The sequence below is a fragment of the Neolamprologus brichardi genome, chromosome 9, assembly GCF_056152115.1.
Source record: "Neolamprologus brichardi isolate AB-2024 chromosome 9, ASM5615211v1, whole genome shotgun sequence".
NCBI lineage: Eukaryota > Metazoa > Chordata > Actinopteri > Cichliformes > Cichlidae > Neolamprologus > Neolamprologus brichardi.
In genome coordinates this window covers 26,083,222-26,101,381 of record NC_142112.1, presented here as the reverse complement: position 1 = coordinate 26,101,381, position 18,160 = coordinate 26,083,222, and the positions used below count along the sequence as shown (strand labels likewise).

The window sequence follows — 18,160 nt, the reverse complement described above, 5'->3', positions numbered from 1 at the left end:
AGGTTGCCGGTTCGAGCCCCGGCTTGGTCAGTCTCGATCGTTGTGTCCTTTGGCAAGACGCTTCCTACTGTGGTGGTCAGAGGGCCCGGTGGCGCCAGTGTCCGGCAGCCTCGCCTCTGTCAGTGCGCCCCAAGCTACAATGTAGCTTGCCATCACCAGTGTGTGAATGGGTGGATGACTGGGTGTGTAAAGCGCTTTGGGGTCCTTAGGGACTAGTAAAGCGCTATACAAATACAGGCCATTTACTTTAGCATGCTTTTTTCCCCTCGCCCACCTAATCTATCTGATGATGACTGCTCCTGCCTCCATAGGTTGGATGAGGGTTATTAGGGTTGCCTTTTAAATAATCATCATGCTGGAAATACCATTATGAAACCCTGAAGTGCTGCTCAGCCCTTGATAAAGTGACTTTGGCTTGGCAGCAAATGCAGGCTGAATGGGAGGTTTGGGCTTATTTCTCAAAGATGCAGGAAAGCAGAGGTTTTAATGGATCACATTTTGGCAGCTTGCAGTAACACCGTAAGGTGTGCTTTGAAGACTAAACAGCCAGACCTGAAAACGTCCTGAGAGTCCCTCGAAATGGGCAAATATGAGTGAAGTACTGGAAGCACTTAAGGGAAAACTGACTCATGAGAGGGCAATATATAGAAAAAAAAGGCAAAGGTATGTGCTAAATTAAATGCGAAAATACTTTAAAAGATTACTTTTTCGTAAATGGATACAAAGAAAAGACGTGTCATTCGAATCAAAGCAAATTGAGATGAAACAGCACATTGGAAGTAAATGTCACAGTGATTGACATCAAAGCTTTAAAAGAAGCTAAATTAAAGCATGGAGTGACTAATGAAAGTAGAGACATTTGATCACAGCTAAATGCACAGACAGACGTGACACAGAGGTGGTAGAAATGACACTTTAGAGTAAGTGCAACCTGCGACATGTCAGGAAATCATACAACAGGGCTACAGTTAATGGCAAAAAAGGGTAAGGTAATAAAAGCGTGTTACCATGGCAGCTGGATTCATCTGAGTGGAATGGCAGGCAGTCGACAAAATGGTCACAACGCCTCTGAAATGGGATACAGCTAGGCGAACTTTCACACACCAGTTCTCCCAGCTTACACTGGAGCAAAGCTGGTGGAAAAAATGAGGAAATATGAAGAGGAGTGAGTGTTAAATTCACAGACTATAATGAGTGTATTGTAATTATAGCAGGAGAACTGCACTGCTCACTGCCTTTTTAAAGCATTTTAAAGAGATATTTGACAAGCAATTGCACAAATATTCAAAAAGTCCAGCTTCTAACTCCCAAAAATTTAATTTCTTCTTAGATATAAACTGTATCGACAGGCTCCGTACAACTAATGCTGTCAATCAAATACACAGTCAAATTCACTTTATCAAAGGAACATATTTTAACACAACAAACACTAACCAAGGCCCATATAAACGTAACACACACTAAAAATAAGCGAGTAGTTCACTGAGAGTGTTGGGATTTAAAAGCATGGACTGAGACCAGCTGACTTTAAATAGAAGGACACACACCAGCAACTCACCAGGCCTTCATATTACCCACAGTGATCCTCACTCACACATCCTCGATTACTGCGTTTACCCCAGTGCAGATGAGGTGACTGAAATTCAACCTATGGTGCTAAAAACTAAATAAAAAATGATAAAACAGGGTCTTTAATCTGTATGCAGAATGTACCCACTATAACCTGCTCTGTTTAAGTAAGAACTAAGTATAGCACCAGTAATCCTTTACCTTTGGTAGAACATAATATCTATAGTTCACATCCACACTTATGACCTATAAGCACATGAGCATGCACATCTTCATTCTAGTGGTTGTCAAACTGCTGGGCAGGCCCGTACTGGTCTGGGCATGGCACCTGTGCAGGTAGGATGTGAGCAAAGTATTTAGGGGAAAAATACTGGAAAAAAATATGCACAAGAATTGTGTCACCCCTCATTTCTTTACATTTTGCTTCAAAGAAGCCAGACTTTTCATTTTTAAAGTGATCTAGAGCAATAATGTTGTAAGCTTTCTAAAGGTCTTTACATTTTTTATGGACATTAGCTGCTTTTTCACACATTTTAAATGGAGTTTTTCTAACTTTTTTTCCTAACCATTTTTAAGGAAGCGAAGCGGGAAAAAAAGCTGAGGTATGCCAAATTACACAAGAACTGGACTGAGAATCAGCATCACTGAACTTCCTGATTTAAATAATTGTCAACATATAAGAGTCCAAGATGGTTCAAACACAAAGCCACAAAGCTGACAGGACTAACCACTGCATCAAGGTGCTACCCACGACACTAAGATGGAAATTTAATGGAAAATGTGATAACCTCTTATAAATCTGAGGTTTAATGGCTTATCATTTTATGTGGAAACAGCTTTACTATATATACTGTGACCCCATTGTATTTTTTTGCCATTTGCTTTAGACATTAAGATTTTATCCCAACACTTTTTATATTGTACCTGTTTTTAAAAATCTCAAAGATGTTACATTGGATGATGACACTGGATGATGAAACTGAGAAAACAGTCATTGTCATTGCAGCACAAACTGTGAACAGTTTAAAGGGACTATTTATTCAGTGGACAGTAGTTCCAGTGAAAGCAGTGAGGTTCGTGGATTATCCAGAAGTTGTTTTTGGTAAACACGTGTGATTTTTTGAACTATTAAGCTCGATCAGAAACATGTTTAGGGGAATTTGCGAGAGGTTTTCATCTCATCTGTTACTTATTAAACATTAATGTCTAAATATGGGTAAAACCGCCAATGTTTTCCTTTTTTGCTAGAAGTGCACTTCAGTTTTCCAGCCATTCATCCTCAGTGAAAAATGAAGAGGTGCTAACTTACGGCAGCTGTATTCATCCTCTCCTGTGGGACAGTCAACGACTCCATCGCAGCGCATTATGGACGGGAGGCAGTTATGATCTGAACACTGAAAATAACCAAGAGGACAAAGGACCTGAGGAGGAAGAGTTCCGGGTACAACAGTGGGACAATGCTCTTCATCAGACTTATCAGCACAGTCGGGCTCCGTGTCACACAACCAGCTCTCTGGGATACACTGGAAGGAGTATGCACACTGAAACTGGTTCACACCACAAGTCAGTGGCTGAGGAGTCGCAGGTTCTGAGGTGGAAAATCACAGTGGAGAGATGCATGCAAAAGGGTTAAATAAACTTGATTTTCAGTCAAATACAGTAAAAATCCCCCATTGATAAATCCCAGGATTGTTTTTGAAAGTATGTTAATGTTTTTTTTGAGACCACAGAGGCTTCGTCAGAAAGCCAGTGAAAGAAACAGTTTGGGGTGGTGGGAGGACAGAATGGTGAGGGTGAGGAAACAACACAATATAAATGTAATTGCTTTTCCTCCCCATTGCCCTCCATGCTGTCCCTTGGCATTGACCCATTCTCTGCATTGAATTCATATGGACCTACAGGGCAACAGGCTCCATTAACTCACTACACTTTCCCTGAGGGTTCACACTATTTATATGGAAACTGAGGAGAGGAGCATAGATGTTGGAGGACAGGGAAAAATTGGGAAATGGGAGAATGTGAAAACTGGAGGAAATGAAATGAAAAATGAGAATGGTGCTAGAAGGATAGGAAGTAAGGAAAAACTAAATAGAAGGGCAAAGAAGGCGAAAAACTTTCAGGTCTTTACCTCCAACTATACACTCTGCAGTGTAGGAAATGTCATCCAGGGCGATGTCTGTCCACATGTCTCCACCCACCTGGGCCTCAAAGGTCACTCTGAAGGGTACCGTGCTGGACACGATGACATTAGCGTATGTCCACTGTCTGCCGTGGTTTCCAGTGGCTGCCCACATCAACAGACGGGTACCGCTGGGCCCAACAGTAAAGACCTGGTGAGGTCAGGTGGCACAAAGTGACATTTCCATTTGATGTGTAACAATATGTTTGAGTGAGAACATGTATCATCACCATACAAAATTTATTATAATCAAACAAACAACATAAAAAAAGTTTCTTTTTCAGTCTTTAAACATTTTTCCTTCAGTGGTGACAGGGTGTTTACACATCACCCTGTCATGCAATAGAAGTATGTGCAGTCTTTGCTTAAATAAAACCAGTAGAAATGCAGTGTAGAAAAACATAAACAATTGGAGTACTAGTAATAGAAGCGCTATAAAGCTTCAGTGTTTCCGTGTGTCATACTTAATGCATTTACATGCAACATGTACATAAAAGATGTCTGTAGCCACTGTGATGTTACTGAGGGCTTCAGTCATGCAGGTCTTAAGACCAGTCTGCAAACCTCTAAAAACCTCTGGTCTCTGGTCACAAGGGAAAAAAACTGTATTCCCCAACTGGTTGGCAAGTGATTGCTGGAGGTTGCTAGCTGTTGCCAGGTAAAATTGGTCTCAAAAAGTGTGCTGGATCAAAAAACTCCAGATTATTTGTACTTCTCTCACTGCAGCCAGCTTAGGCTCCAGTCATAGGCCAACCTCTTGAAAATGGAATTGAAACATCCTCTGGTTCAATTCAATTTTATTTATATAGCGCCAAATCACAACAGCAGTTTTATATTGTGAGGTAAGACCCAACAATAATACAAAATGGTTGTTGCATATATAAATGCATATTCTCCTGTCATTTAACAAGTGGTTGTTGGCAGATTGCTGTGGTTGCTGGTTGTTTTCAGGGAAGACTTGTCTGCAAACACTCACAAACTAACTATGGAGCTGTAGTGAAACTTGGAAAAAGTGTGGCATAAGCTGGAAAATGTTGGCTCTCTGAGTAAAAGTAGTGCTTTTCTGTTAACAAACTACAGATAATCTTCACAAACTGCTAGCAACCAAAGCAACTGAGAGGAGGTTTCCATTGGAGCACTCCAGATTTCTTTGTGACCAGTTTCACATGACAACTGAGACCAGCATCGGACAACCAATTGCCAACCAGTCAGGAAATACAACCTTATCCCCTAGCGATTGGTGGTTTCCAGGGGGTCGCCAATCGGTCACTAACTTTAGGACTGTGTGGCTGGAGCCTAACTTATTTATGAGGTTCTAATTTGAAACTTTAATCTGAGTTATTTGGCTACTGTCATCTTATGTTATTTTCCTTTATTTTTTCTTATTCTTTAAAATTGTAAATGAAATGAAATAAGTGAGTGATGGATCTGGCTGAGAAACTGAGGACACTAACTCTCATAGGGTAGCGCCTTGACTACAAAGTCACATGCTGCTTAATCATCGTTAAATTACTCTAGATTGGAGCATAATTCTAAAATTGTTTTATTAAACAACTAACTAACAACTTGGAACACAGCTACACACACATATACAAAACCAAAGCAGTTGCTACCTGCTCGTCAATAAAAAAGACAGGTTTAAGGCACTTTACTGTTAGCTTTATTTAACATACCTTAATTTAACATTAACTTGTAAAGATGGAGAGACCTTTGTCTTTGTACACTTACAAAACTTGGCTGCCAAACTGATCCAAAACTAAAAACTACATCACATCATTTTTTAAAATGTATTTTAAGATTTTATTGATTAGTACAAAGACCTGCACAGCCTCTTTTCCAGCTACATCTCTGATCTCTTATACACACACTGCACTTTAAGGTCCTCAGGCAGTGGTCTGTTTTGTGCTCCAGAGGTCTGGCTGAAAACTAAATATACAAAGCATGTTCAGTCGAGGCTTCACCAACAGTCTGCTTGAGGAAATCAGGTCAGCTGAATCACTGACCTCCTTTGTATTGTCTCTTAAAACAGACTTTTATGGGAGAGTATTCCTTTGTTTAGTTGAGTTTCAATTTAAAAATACACTTTTCAATATCAGAGGTGTAGTGGAACAGAAGCAAAAAGAAGCACGAAATGGAAAAACTCAATTGAAGTACCCTAGAATATCCTTCCTTACAAAACTTTCTGATGGCTTATTTCAAAAGTGGAAACTCTGAAGGTTTAATAGTTGTTTTTGACTAGCAATACAGTAATTTATGCATAATTTAGAGCTGTGAGTTTTTGAGTAGTTTTGTTTATAATTCATGTAGATTCCTTGTAAGCGCCTCAGCTGTGGCTACGCATGGAGTACGCTTCCTGTCTAAGTAGGGTTTTTAGCAAATGCTTATTGTTTGTTGTTTTGAAATTAACCCATTTAACAAAGAGACCTAAAAAGACATGAAAAGACTGATATGATAATGACGTTTGTAACCTGACATGCTTTGATGGATTATTTGCAGGAAGAAAGACTTTCATTTCCTCCTTTGGGTATCAGGTGACTGACAGTAAGCAGAGCAAAATATGTTGATAAGCTGAGTAGAAGAGGAAAGAAATCTCTGACAAATCCAAATTAAGCCTTCATTTTGGATAATTTCTTAGCAGGTGACAGTTAAAAAAAAAGCCTGATGCCCAAAAGCAGCAAACAGAAGAGAAATTTGTTTGAGATGAGGTCACCTTCAATGTTCCCATCCTATCAGAACCATGCATGAAGAACCAGAAGCGCAGGTGACACAGGCCGATGCTGGCAGGAAATGGACTCCTGGTTGTCACCTTGGCAACATCGCCCTCGCGCTGAATGGCTGAGTTTATATACAGGAAGTTCCCTCCACCACCTTTGGAGATAAATGCAGTACTTTACAATTGCAGCACATTTATATAAGGCATGAGTAATATCTCAGTGCGATGAACGATGAAGCTGAAACAGCAAAAGAAAAGCCACAGCCAAACCCAGCTCAACCATCAAATTTCAGCTTTGCTGCAGGAAAGAAATCCAATAACCTTATTCTGCTGGTTCAAATATGCACGATATTTAGACGGAGGAAGGCTGTCGTTAAATGTATCCTGCAGCCAAAAGCTGCAGAGAGCTTCTTCAGCTCGGCTAAGCTTGGAGATGAGACAGCATGTGTGCAGTGCCAGAACAAAGTGGGAGTTTTCCACATGAGTTAAGGGGGATTTAAGGCCATCACAATCCACAGTGCACAAAAAAAACCTGCTCACACCCACAACACAGATTCCGCTACGGTGAATCAAATCATAAAAATCAAAACAAAGTCTGTGCATCTATCCAGGCAGAGCTCGTTTTCCAAGAACGTGTACACGCATGTGCTCCATTACCTGATCCTATAACGACAGGATATTTGCAGAGTCATGCCTTTGTCCATGTGTTTTTAAGCTGTAAGATCACGAGTCCATCCAGCCCATCATTCATCCTTCCGATCAATAACCTCAAATGACCGATCAGGAATAGCAACCTAGTGACAGCCAGTACAAGGTGGAGTTACAGCTGCAACTCAGAAGACAACAGCTGGTTCATTGAGTGCACTGTCACCCATGAAAAATGCTGCTTTGTCCTCAGCATTATGGTTCTCATGTGGCATGCAGGGACAAAATAGCTGCTGTGTGTGTGTTTCTTTACCACCTTACTTTCTCCTTAACAGTTTTCACCCGTGCGCTCCACTCATGCTGCTTGTCGTCCTCATTTCATTCAAGGCCTTAAATAAAAAGGGCGTGCTTGGAGAAGCCACTCGCTCATTTTCTCTACCCCTTACACAGCCTGAGACAGGAGTGAGCAATTGGTACAATTTTATGTTGCTCATGTCTTCAGAAACAATAGCTGCTAACTGTGCTGTGGCAGACAGATCTGTGGACGTGCACTCGTGCACATCTGTGCACAAGGTGATGGAGGAGAGGGGAGAGTTCCAGTTTAATCTTGGAGAGATGCTAGAGTGTATATTTACCAGTGGGAAATCACTCATATTTAAACTTGCTCACATACAGCAATAACTGATTCAATCCCTGGGTAACAGCATATCAGTACACAAGTTAATATTAACAGTAGATGCCTGAATACATAAATGCACTGAGTTGCTGAAATGTGATTGGCTGATTAGATATTTGCATTAATAAGCAGTCGAGCAGGTGTAGTCAACAAATGTATTTTCAGCTGGTGAGTTATTGATGCCTTAAAGTCTTACGGAAATTTTGATTAACATTACTTCGCATAGATGTGGGTAATTGTTGCCAAAGTGTCGTTACCTTTCAATTAATTGGTTTAAAAAACAATATTTGAAGCAGCTTTGCTTCATATGATAAGCAGGAATGCTGTTAAGCTCAGTTTGACTCAGACTGATATTGATCAGGAAGTATTTTTAACCCTGCCTTCATGTCGGTGTCACACAGTCCTATTTTCCAGCTGTCAAGTTGTAATTACAAAGGCGCTGCCAGAGAGCTGAAAACATGGAGGGTGTCAGGAGAATGCAGATGTTGTCTGCTCCTAATTTTGAGAAATTGTTTGTTTTTTTTCTGCCAGTGTTATTAACAGGAACAAACTAGGAGGCTGACAGAAGCATCCGATCAGAAGATGCTCATATTGTAATTCTGGGTATCATGTAAGTGACACAAGGATGGAGGATTTTTTCAGACAAAGCCAAACATGAGGAAAACAGAATAAAACTACCCCTCGGTGGGCTTTTCTCTGGACTTTTTGGATAATTAAAGGAAATAAGCTCAGGGAAAATCAGTTTATGATACATTATTTGTTCAGTAAGATGATGCTCAAAAATTCTACTTTTATGAACCTCGAAGCATAAATGGGACAACTTTTGTGTAGTTGGTTAGCGAGCGCCTTCTGTGAGTTACATAAAAGAACTTCAAAATACATTAGTGGAGTACTTCTATGTATTTTATGCCGTAAAACAACACATTGTGCTAATTTCAGACCTTATTGCAGCCAACCACCCAAAAAGCCAATATAAAAACCCTCGACTTGCTTTGAGAAAAGAAAAACAGAAGTAAAAGCACATTTTTCTTTATGTGTATGGTCATATTTTTGGTAAGATTTTAGCAGAGAGCAGCTGCAGACCTTGGCTGTGGTCGGTGATAGGTCCAGCCCCTGGTGTCTCAGTACTGGAACCAATCGTCCAATCAAAGTCATCATCAGGGTCTTGAGAAAGTTGGCATCTCTCTTTCCACTGGTCTGCCTCCATGTTGAAGCTACAAGCACCTGGCGAGCTAATTATTTTGTCTGCCAGAAAGGAAGAAATTGAAAGATGAAAGGAAAGAGTTTGCCGTCCTGTTTCAAAGTTGTCCTTCTGCTCTCCAAGAAGGGACCTATTTATCATTTCTACTCACCGCAGTCAGCTTCGTCCAATTCATCAGCACAGTCGGCCTTGCCGTCGCACACCAGGTGGGACTCAATGCAGTGGCCGCTGCGACACACAAAATCTGTGGGCGCAGGACAACCAACGGCCTCCACAGTGGCTAAAACATACAGATAATTACAATGAATAATCATGATTTCTATTATTCCTCAACAATTTCATCCCCATTTTCTAATCCAGACAAATTAAATCTGACATTAAATAAAATGCTGTGATGAACAATTTATTAATAAAACACAGACTTCCTGTGCTCAGCACCAAAGAACAGCAGCGGAGAAGAAGGTAAACAAAAGCAGACAAAGGCCTGTCAGAGAAATCAAAGCCCCCTTCCCCCTGCACCGCCTTGTTTGAGATGGAACAGAGAGCAAGGAAAACAAATCAGGTGGATCACAGACAGCACGCGCACACACACACACACATTAGCCACGTCTGTGCAGATGTGTGTGTGTGTGCATGATTAAACTTCAAAGGCAGCGACATTAAATGATGAGTGAAATGAGGAAAGAGTTGAATTTCATTCCGGGAGGTCAGTGGGGTTAAAACCCATCATATAATAAACTGAAAATCCATTTTAGCGAGCACTCAAAGTTGATGGAAGTTGTCTGTCTGTGTCATTTGGCTTTGGACAGACAATTTGTCTGCTTGTGTGTCTGCAGTCTTTTTTGATCTATGCCTCCAATTAGATCTGTAGGTCAGTATTTATGTTCTCCTGTGTGTGTTTGTTTATACGTGTGCACTGGAGATGGAGATGGAAAAGGGTCGGCAGAGCAGGAAACATCGCCCCTGGTGCCCAGCCTTGTGCCAGGTCCTGTTTAATGTACAACATCTGTCTCAAACATAAATATCAAACGGCGTCTGTCAGCGACTGTCGTCCCAAAGACAATCAAACTCTCCTCTCGCTTCGAGAACCACCAGTTCTGCCTTTCTTTTTCTCTGAATGTGCTGGCGGCAGAATCAATTTCATACTCCAAACTATCAGCTGGAAAGATCATAAAATAATTTCACAGCATAGTTATATCGCGCTTATGAAGCTTATTGGAAGAATACTTTGATAAAACGAAAGCAGAGAGGAAGGCTAGAGAGAAACTGAAAACAATTTAATCCACTTTGTGAAATTCAGGCTGAAATCTTTTTTAGTTTTTATTTTTTCAACCACTCTAACTGCTGGAATTATTTATTTTGTTGCATTAAGGCACCTGGGTTGGTGCGGGTTTACATCATGCATTGCTTTACTTTAATCTCACATTTACAAAGAGACTGAGTCATGGGTCCAGCTTCTTTTAAAGGCGAGATTAAGGCTATTCTCCAGACTTCAGCAAACATGAGCCGCTATGAACACAAAGTTAATAAAAGACATTTTCCTCATGCTTTTAAAAGTTTAGTTGAATTGAAGCTGCTTTTTAAATTTAAGAAGCAATAAGAAAGATTTGCACTGCCACTGTGCACAAAGCAACGGTAATATATGTGCAGGGGTTTGCCGAGCGCCAGCGAGTCTGTGATTACTTTACCAGGTGGTGAGATTTCCGGCTTTTGAAACTTTTCCTCTCCACTGCTCCTTTTTTTAGGACAATGAAATTTAAAGACCCTTCCTATCTCCTCTGCTCACCTACGATACTGCCTGCAGTGCGTTATTTATCATTTACCTTTGCTGGCTGCAATTCACAGTTAATTAGTAAATTACTTGTAAACTATACCATTGAAAACTGCAGATGCAGATACATGTACATAAATAATATGTGATATAAATACGCTGTCCAGCCCAACTAGATTTAACTAAGTAAAAAAAAGTAAGAGCTGTTGATGACATTGGAGGTTTAGATTCAGGAACATTATGTTTCCCAAAAACGAGGTCAGCTGACTAAAAGAAGACCGAGTCAAACATTTTTACCATCAATGGATTTTTTTTCTTCCCTGATGACAGCAGTATATTCCAGGATGAATATACCAGGATTCACCGGGCTCAAGTTGTGAAAGAGTGGTTTAAGGCAGCGGTCCCCAACCCCTGGGCCTCGGACCGGTACCGGTCCGTGAGTTGTTTGGTACCGGGCCGCGAGAGTTGAGGCTCAGGTGTGAAATGTATAGTTTTCAGGGTTTTTATCAGTTTTCAGCGTTATTTTGTTATCGTTTTTATCGTTTACTCGGTTTTCCTTGGTCTTTTCACGTGTGTTATGAATAAATTTTTTTTTCGGTACCGGTACTAGTTTTATTTTGTTGCATTTATCCGCAACACATTAAAGGCCGGTCCGTGAAAATATTGTCGGGCATAAACCGGTCAGTGGCGCAAAAAAGGTTGGGGACCGCTGGTTTAAGGAGCATGAGACATCATTTTCACACATGTATGGACCGCCACAGAGTTCGCACCATAATCCCGCTCAAAATCTTTGGGATCTGCTGGAGAAGACTTTACGCAGCACTTCCAACTTTTCGATCATGACTATAAGTGGCAAAAAATAACGTGATTCTAAATTATCAGATGTGTGCTGCCATCAAAGATAAAGGTGTGTGTTACTTTCTTTCGACTGTGCAGCTTTTAATACAATTCTGTCTTTGCCCGTTGCTTTGTGCCTAATAATTGGTCGCAATATTTCTCACCTTGTCTTTTGTCATTGGTGCAAGAATCCACGGTTGTTTTTTATTCGGTTAAATTGTGTTTTTGCTTAGCCAATTTTGAAATGGTTTACTTCTAATTAAAATTCACTAATTCACTAATTCTATTTTCTTATATTTCAGTTAAGTTTTTTTTCCTTTTTAAGATATTTGTTTTAATAATAAGAATAATCATAATACAATTTTACTTTGTTTACATATACACCATTATATGTATTTAACCTATTGTGTTTTTTTGTGTTTAACTTCATTTTTTTTTAATTAACTGCAATAACAAAAGAAATACCCAAAACACTTCCCCGGGTCGCTTGTTTTAAGCTAAATGCTAACAGCAACATGCAATTTAAACATGCTAAAATTTGCTGGTTGTCAGTCATTTTCCATATATCTGCCAAAAGCATCTTTAAAAAATAATTTAATTAAAAATAAATAAATGCCTGCTTGCACGTTCATAATTGTACGCAGGCATTTAATTGACATAACTAATTATGTCATTTCATTTTTACATCACTACAACTTTTACATTTTTACTAGAGTCCACAAATGCTTTGATGCTGGTTCAGCCCTTTTTAAATTAGTGTTCAAAAGCGTTATACAATCAATAGCTTTTTTTAAAATGTACATTATTATCAGATTATTTAAGTGAGGTCCTAATAGTGATCCATGGCAGATTTATACATGTACACATAAAAAAAAATCATGGTTTTCTAAGAGTTTCCTCAAAAAAGGTCATTTATTTTCTAAGAACCATGAATGTCTGCATCAGTTTTCATAGTGGTCCATTCAGTTATTGTTAAATTTCATACCCGAAAGTGGAAAATCAATTGAAGGACACAGTTACAATGCCATCCCCAGAACTCACATAATTAAGAATTTAGAAAAAAGTCTGTGGCACTGCCTTCGGTTCCACCCCACTATTAAAAATGCACCAATACAAAGATAAATGAAAAAAAACTTTAAAAATGACATGTAATCATAATAATATTGACCAAACAATCGTTTGGAGCAAAACCATCAGTGACAAAATGAACAGTATGGTTGTAATATTGTCATTAATCTCCCCAGGTGTATGAAACATGGGCTTATAGTGACCCAATTTCACATGAAATTTGCCTTCATAGTGCTTTTCATAATTATTTTATTGTGGTCCAGTCTATATGCAAAACTTGTTGTGTACTGTTTGTGCATGCTACCTACTTGGGGCACAGTCTATGTACTCCAGGTCATCTAAGGCCGCTCCACCGCTCACGTCCTTTAGGCGCACCACCTCAAATATGACTTCAAAGTTCCTGAGCTTCCTCAGGGAGATCTCTGCTCGATTCCACTTATTGCCCTGATGTCCCGTTTGATTCCACACCTCCTTTAAATCATTCTCCATCTGTGGAGAAGAGCAGCGATGAACAAAAAGAGGCTCATGTGGTAGCATTTCACATACTAAGGGGCTGCAGTCTCATTTCAAAGAGCTACAGCAGTCATTGCTGTCAGAAAAAAGATTTTTCAAACTTTAAGCCTCATGTCGAGAGTGAAGAACTTCTTGGTCAAAACGTGCTGAATCAGATATGTGGACAGAGTGCTGCTGCTGAGAAAAAGCGAATGCCATCTAAGAGAAGTCATTAAACTCTCATTAGCATTAGCATAACATTGTAGTAATAATTCCCCCGCCTTGAGACCTGCGACTCACATTTAAACCCTGCTTTCTGAGTATGGTAATGGATTTCTCTCATGTCACACATGGAACATATTAAAAGACAAACTGACGTGTATTCCTCTGTAAGCCCGCTATGCCTTTTCCCATGGTACTTGCCAGGCACTAAATCATGACTAATACAGCTTTGAAACAGCAAATTTGACTCTGGGTTTAGTGGATGTGCCTTTTGACGAGCCGGCATCTCATCGCTGGTTTTTATTGTCATGTCAAAAGCACCAATGGGACTTTTATAAAGCTCTCTCACTTCATATTAAAATACTTTGGGCATAAGAGTAACAGGATCTAGCGAGGTGATGGTGAAGGTAGTAGAAAATGCAATGGAATTTTAACAATAGTGTAGTTCAGATAAGATAAAACAGAACCGTACTCTACATATACCGATTTTAAAAAGTAATGCTGAATGTTAGATGAAGTGGATTAAAGAAAAAAACAAAACCCGAGAAACTAAAGAATAAATATATCAAGACAAAAAGTATCAACAAGAGTACAATGTCAAAGTAAAGTCTTGAAATTGTTGTTGCATGCTCTGGTCAAGCCAGCAAAGACAAATAAAGTAGCTAAGTATAATTAAAGATGAGTAAAAAAAAAAAATCCTGAGAAATTAAAACTGAATGTTTGGGATTATTTACTTAAAGATTTCTCACCTAGATTATGTAATAAAATGATAGAACTACCTGAAGTCTTTGGGCTCATTAACTGTGGGGACGATGGTCCTGTGTGGGTTAAGAAAGAAGTGTGATCTGTGTTCAGCCTGAAAAAATGTTTACTTAAATAGAAGCGGTGGTGCATAAAACACCGTGTTTTGCTACTGTATACAATGTTGTACTTATGGCAGATGATCCACGTCAGTAAAGTACTGCAGATCATTTCCTGAATTTGTTAATCTAATGTGATCCTCGTCTTTGTTCAAACACGAAACCCTTAAAGCTGAAAACCTTCCCATAAAATATCTGCATCTGTATGTCGCTTGTGGAAGATTTTCTTTTTATTTGAGTGTTTCATTTGAGGATGAATGGTTACATTGTTGCTCCTTGTTTGGCCAAAGGGGATGAAACAAATCCCTGACTGCATGTCTAACCAGCCCCACTCGATTTTAGCTGAAACCTTTTCTGTTTTCAATAACGGGACCAGAATGAAGCAAAACAGACTGCTTAGCAGAACGCTTCTGTGGGCTAGCAAGACAAAAATGACATGCTTGGTTTATCAGAAATGTTTTCAAACTGTGTAACGTCATCAGGGATGTGGTATAAGTGTTTAGGTTGGAAACAGCGTGTCTGAATAACTCGCCCATCTACAATAAATAGCAGCACATGGCCACTTTTAAAACTTTTTTATTGAAAGAATGTGGAACCGCTTGGAGTTGGTGTAGCTGAAGAGTCTCTGATGGGGTTAGATCTGCAAAAGCATTGAGCCAAGAATAAGAATGAAGTGTAAGAAATGGCAGCTAATTGTTGGCAAACTGAGCCAGTATGGATCAAGACTGACTTTGTACAACTTTTGAGAAAAATACCCAAACATCTATAAGGTACTGAGCAAAACTTATACTTCTCCAGATACTTCCGAAGGTCTTTCAAAGTTTCTCTTTTTCTTTGATCTACTTTTTTACTCCTTTTCAGTCCAGTCCTCGAACCTCCCCAAGGTCATAGTGAAGAGAGAGCTAAGTGTAAAAGCGAAGCTCTCAATTTACCGGTCGATCTACATCCCTACCCTCACCTATGGTAGTGACCGAAAGAACAAGATCGTGGATAAAAGCGGCAGAAATGAGCTTCCTCCTAAGGGTGGCTGGACTCTCCCTTAGAGATAGGGTGAGAAGTTCAGCCATCCGGGAGGGGCTCAGAGTAGAGCTGCTGCTCCATCTCATCAAAAGGAGCCAGTTGAGGTTGGAAACGCCTTGGTGTTCCCCTGGATAAGGTGGAGGAGGTGGCTGGGGAGAGGGAGGTCTGGGCTTCTCTGCCCCGGATAAATGGAAGAAGATGGATGGATGGATGTTTTTTATTTGTTTGTTGAGCCACTTAACACTGACCTCATGAATCATTCAGCGGGATGAACCAGTATTATGTATACACAACTTAGCAAAGAACTAATTTTTGGTATTTTTAGGCACTTTGTTACAGCAACCATGAAAACACATAATTCGTTTTCTTTATTTTTCAGCTAAATCTTTGAAAAATGCCAAAAATATGCCAGTTTGGAATAGATAAAATTGTATTTTTCACCAACAAGATGAATCCAGAAGAGCTGTTAGTCATTGGCTATATTAGGACACACTACACACCATGAAGAATACAGTCCTTGAATAAATGATTCCAATTTTCTTAGAAAAATTTATATATATACAAAAAAATCCTCCACTCGCCCCTGTGGGCGGTCAATCCTTCAAGCTCGGGTCCTCTACCAGAGGCGGGAGAAGAGCATTAATGGGGGTGCATATATAGATTTAACTACCTATTCTGCAGAAGCTCATGAGTCTGATATTAATACTGCTGTAGCTCTAATAATTTACGACGGCTTCCTCGTCCTCTGCTCTTTGTAAAGGTGATGGGAAAACTGCAGGTCTATAGCGTCACATAATTATTCAGTTTTAAGGGCAGTGCTGCAGTGGGGAATGAGTTGCAAGAGTGTGAAATAAACACCACCCCTAACAAAATAAAGCAGCAAACATGCTGCACTTGAGGTGGCAATATGTGACCGGAGGCTCGACTGCAGTGAAAGGAAACCTGGTGTAATATACTGAAACGCAGAGGACAAGCAATGTCACTTTCTACTCTGCGGTTGGAAAGCCTATTAAAATGCACCCTTGGGTGAGGCTTGCACAGACTGTCTTCTCTCTTTATGCCAGTGAAGCCCTGGCTTGAAATAATCTTGTTACTGTGAGAGTAGAGCGTACATTAATAGGCAGCGTTGCAGCAGGACTTATCCAGATTTATGCCACGGAGTAAAGGCCCAATCCATAAAAGCAGCCAGAGAGCGAGTGACGAGCGCGCGTTACAGGCATACGTAGCTCACATTTGATGCCTGGGTGGCATATCAGTCGAGGCATTTATTCGATCAATTTGAAGCTTCATTTCCTGAGCTTGCAGACAAGGCAGCGCAAGCCGCCAATTCGGTTTGCTCAAAGTGAAGAGAGGATACACATTTGCATAATTTCTTTTTATTATCTCTCAGTAAAAGTCAGGATGCGAGAAACAGAAGAAAGAAACAAAGTTGTGTTCGCAACAAAAAGCTTTTTTTATTGAAACTGTGAAATCCTTGACGTCTTAACCGTATACTGAATGTTCCACAAAACTAAAATCCAATTTGTATTCATGGCTTTTTCATTTTATGAAACTGCTGGCAGCTGTTTTCTGTCAACTTACCTTTTAGTCAAATCACATTCAAGTTTTTTTTCTTTACACTCAGTCTTTCCTTACTTAAAAAAATATTTCCATGTTTCACCAGGGACAGATTTGCATATTGTTTCTGTGACGAGAAACACGCACAAAAGATTAGCCTCGTCATGCTATATTTTACTCGAGTAGAACGTCCTCTCTGTGGCTGACCGGCAGATGTTTGGCTCACCATAATCGCAGGCTGTATCTGAACCCACAACACCATATATAACTATATTAATGAGCAAACAGCTAGCTATGTAGTAATTTTGCTGTCATCGTTATGGTAGGCTGACTCAAAGTGCATCAGTCAGTAAGGCAAACAAACAGCCTATTATGAAAAATACACGGCAGGGAAAGTAAAATATTTCTACCATGAAAAGAGGAAGAGTTCATCTCTCCAAGATGAAACTTTTATACTGCTGAGACAGCCAAGGAAATGGGGTATAACGAAAAATACGAATTACATTATTTTCCTTCGTTAGCATAGTCCCATTTCTGTTTTAATTCTATTCCAGACTTTATTTTTTTTCACCAAACTTTAATTGCCCCATCTCATCCCTGACCCCTCAAAAAGTTGCAAATGTTTAAACTTTAAAGTTGCACAAGGCAAAAATGAAGAAAAAAAGGCCCGACTTTGTAAACAGGGGACTCTCCTTCTGTAGTTTCTGTCTCCCACTAAGCCCCGCCCACTAGGAAGAGGCTAAGGTCAGTGTTACCACTGGTAGCTGAGGCGATACCTGGACCCTACATAGGTTGCACAGGTAGGCTAACTCCTCCAGGACTGCACATCAACATGTGTCATTGCCAAAAGGTTTTTTTGTATTTCCCAGTTCAGTCTCAGAAGCATGGAGACAAGCGGTTACTACAGGTCTGTATAGGTTATTAACCAATTAGCGGGACTGTTGTCTGCTTCATTGTGCAAGAAAGAACAGGATGAGCACTGCTAAAGCTACAAAATGACCTCCACCAGGCCACTGGTGTGATTGCCTTTAACCAAACAATGAGAAGCAGAGGTGCACACAGACCTCTACACCCTAAGTGCAATTAGATATCAGGATAAAATGCTTGCACAAGCTGTAACACCCTACGCTGGTACAGTGGGTCCTGGGTTCCTCCTGGTGCACAACAATGCCAGGCCTCATGTGGTGAGAGTATGCAGGCTGTTCCTGGAGGATGAAGGGATTGATACCATTGACTGTCCTAAATCCAATAGAGCAACTCTATATATTTCAGTCCTTCCGATACTGCCAGGTTGCACCTCCGACTGTCCAGGAGCTCAGTGATGCCCTGGTCCTATCTCGGAGGAGATCC

At 40.1% G+C, this 18,160-nt stretch overlaps 1 protein-coding gene across 1 annotated transcript in view; it reads right to left on the bottom strand.

The window, feature by feature from the left end:
* malrd1 (MAM and LDL receptor class A domain containing 1) overlaps nucleotides 1-18,160 on the bottom strand; it is a 71,233-nt gene that overhangs the window by 5,501 nt on the left and 47,572 nt on the right. The window contains exons 21-27 of the mRNA XM_006795157.3: nucleotides 12,968-13,148; nucleotides 9,135-9,263; nucleotides 8,866-9,027; nucleotides 6,459-6,616; nucleotides 3,698-3,899; nucleotides 2,879-3,157; nucleotides 1,008-1,133 (exon numbers count right to left, since the gene is read on the bottom strand). Of these exons, the coding sequence (XP_006795220.3) occupies nucleotides 1,008-1,133; nucleotides 2,879-3,157; nucleotides 3,698-3,899; nucleotides 6,459-6,616; nucleotides 8,866-9,027; nucleotides 9,135-9,263; nucleotides 12,968-13,148 (1,237 nt within the window). The remainder of the gene's footprint in view (nucleotides 1-1,007; nucleotides 1,134-2,878; nucleotides 3,158-3,697; nucleotides 3,900-6,458; nucleotides 6,617-8,865; nucleotides 9,028-9,134; nucleotides 9,264-12,967; nucleotides 13,149-18,160) is intronic.